The 2,015-nt window shown below is 36.0% G+C and overlaps 1 protein-coding gene across 1 annotated transcript in view; it reads left to right on the forward strand.

Moving 5' to 3' along the window:
• LOC114059539 (gamma-tubulin complex component 5-like) overlaps positions 1 to 1,955 on the forward strand; it is an 11,891-nt gene extending 9,936 nt beyond the window's left edge. Inside the window, 4 exon segments of the mRNA XM_027888099.1 lie at positions 196 to 347; positions 651 to 897; positions 1,008 to 1,210; positions 1,836 to 1,955. Coding sequence (XP_027743900.1) covers positions 196 to 347; positions 651 to 897; positions 1,008 to 1,210; positions 1,836 to 1,955 — 722 coding nt within the window.
• The last annotated feature ends 60 nt before the right edge of the window (positions 1,956 to 2,015 follow it).

The following is a 2,015-nucleotide window of genomic DNA, read 5'->3' on the forward strand; positions in this document are numbered from 1 at the left end:
TCCAGTTTTAGAAAGTTAGCTAGGAATTATCTCAACTGGGAAGAAACTTCAAGAAATGTTTGCTTGGTGCGAGTGTTTAGGTGGTGGTGTTCTAGCAACAACTTACAGTACCAATACCATCATACTTGATCCGGAGTCTCTTGTTACTCGAAGAAAATAAATTATAGGCAAGGGAGAGCTATTTCTTTTATTAATTATATCATTATAAGTGCATTAAGGGGGAAAATTACTACTCTCTTTGTTTCTTTTCAAGGCTACTTTCAGGAGTGAAAAAGCTTTTTATATTTCAGCTGAATGATGGAAAAGTGACTGTGCGGAATGATATTATTGTAACTCATTTAACCCACGTAAGTTGTTTCTGCATGTCAGCTGAATATATCTGTCATTAGAAAGGTGTAATTTGGGGGGATAGGAAATTAAACTACTTGTGGAAAAATCACATTTCTACGATGGTATTTTTTCTAAATTAAGGACATCTGGCATAATAAAACTGAAGGGGCTGTTCCTGTATCTGAGAATGTGATGAAGCAATAGCGATTGCAGAATTTGAAGTATTTTAATTTCATAAAAGTAATATTGTAATTAATTTTTTAGACTTTGTAAAATAGAGTTCTAATTAGATGATTCTAAAAAGTATGGTTTTTTTTCAGAATTGCCTGAGATCTGTATTGGAGCAGATAGCAGCATATGGTCAAGTTGTGTTTAGACTACAGAAGTTTATTGATGAAGTGATGGGACACAACCCAGAAAGCATAATGCATGGAACAGTTTCCACTCCAAAGAAGACTACTGAAGCCCCATTCAGAACCTACCAAGCTTTTATGTGGGCTTTGTATAAATATTTTATTAGCTTTAAAGAAGAACTTACTGAAATTGAAAAATGCATAATCAACAAAGGTACAGTGCGAGGGGATTTTCACAAGAGGGGGACACACAATGTAATAACCCCGACAAAATTTGCTTTTCTGTTGGATGTTCTTTTTATACATCTTGGGTTTTTTTTCCAGATAAAACAGTCACACTTTCAATAGTAATAGATAAGCTGTCTCCCAGACTGGCCCAGCTGAAGGTACTTCACAAGGTTTTCAGCACAGGCGTAGCGGAAGTGCCACCTGACACCAGAAATGTTGTACGAGCATCTCATCTGCTTAATACTCTCTACAAAGCTATTCTTGAGTATGACAGTGTTGGAGAGGCATCTGAGCAAACGGTAGGGGAAATAATTCCTTCCTTGATAGAACATCACAGTAGAAGATTTACTAATTATTGTTTTCTGACATGAGTTCACTCAACCTGGACAAAATCGGATGTATGAGAAGATCAGCAGCAGTGTTTTTTAGGACTGAGGGGAGGAACTGTGGGGAATCAGAGGCCAGGAAACTGTTCTGAAAGAGGGAACTCTGGAATAGCTTTCGCTCCTGTTTCTACAGCTGCATTAATTCAATTACTGTTGAAATGTGGGGGGTTGGATTTTTACATTAACTTGCTGATTATGCTATTGAAAATATAGTCCATGCCATTATGTCTTTTTGTTTTCCTGTTTTCTCTGTTACAAAACCACAGAATGTTTTATGACTACCCCTTACTGTTTAAGAGATGTTGGAGTGAAAAAGTGCTGTTTGAGTGTAACTGTGATTACAAAAGTAACAAGGGGAAACATGAACAATACAGGCTTCCATTGAAATTATTAAAGCTGTAGTTTTTAATTTAACATTCTATCTTTAAAATCCTTAAGTGTAGTCCTGTATGTCTTATAAACTGTGATTGTACAATTAAGAGATTAGGCTTTGCCACAAAAACATTCAACCATTTTTATCTTCTTCCTTTAAATTCAGGTATCCCTTTTGTTCTCTCTCTGGGTTGAAACTGTGAGGCCATATTTACAGACAGTGGATGAGTGGATAGTCCATGGTAATTTATTTGATCCTGCAAAGGAATTCATTATTCAGAGGTAGGGATGCTGATACTAAACACACATAATGCTTTAACATTTTTATGTCCTCTTTTGTGCTTTT

This window comes from Empidonax traillii, unplaced genomic scaffold, assembly GCF_003031625.1.
Source record: "Empidonax traillii isolate 1590-97213 ecotype Southwest subspecies unplaced genomic scaffold, ASM303162v1 scaffold231:size1146757, whole genome shotgun sequence".
Taxonomy (NCBI): Eukaryota; Metazoa; Chordata; class Aves; order Passeriformes; family Tyrannidae; genus Empidonax; species Empidonax traillii.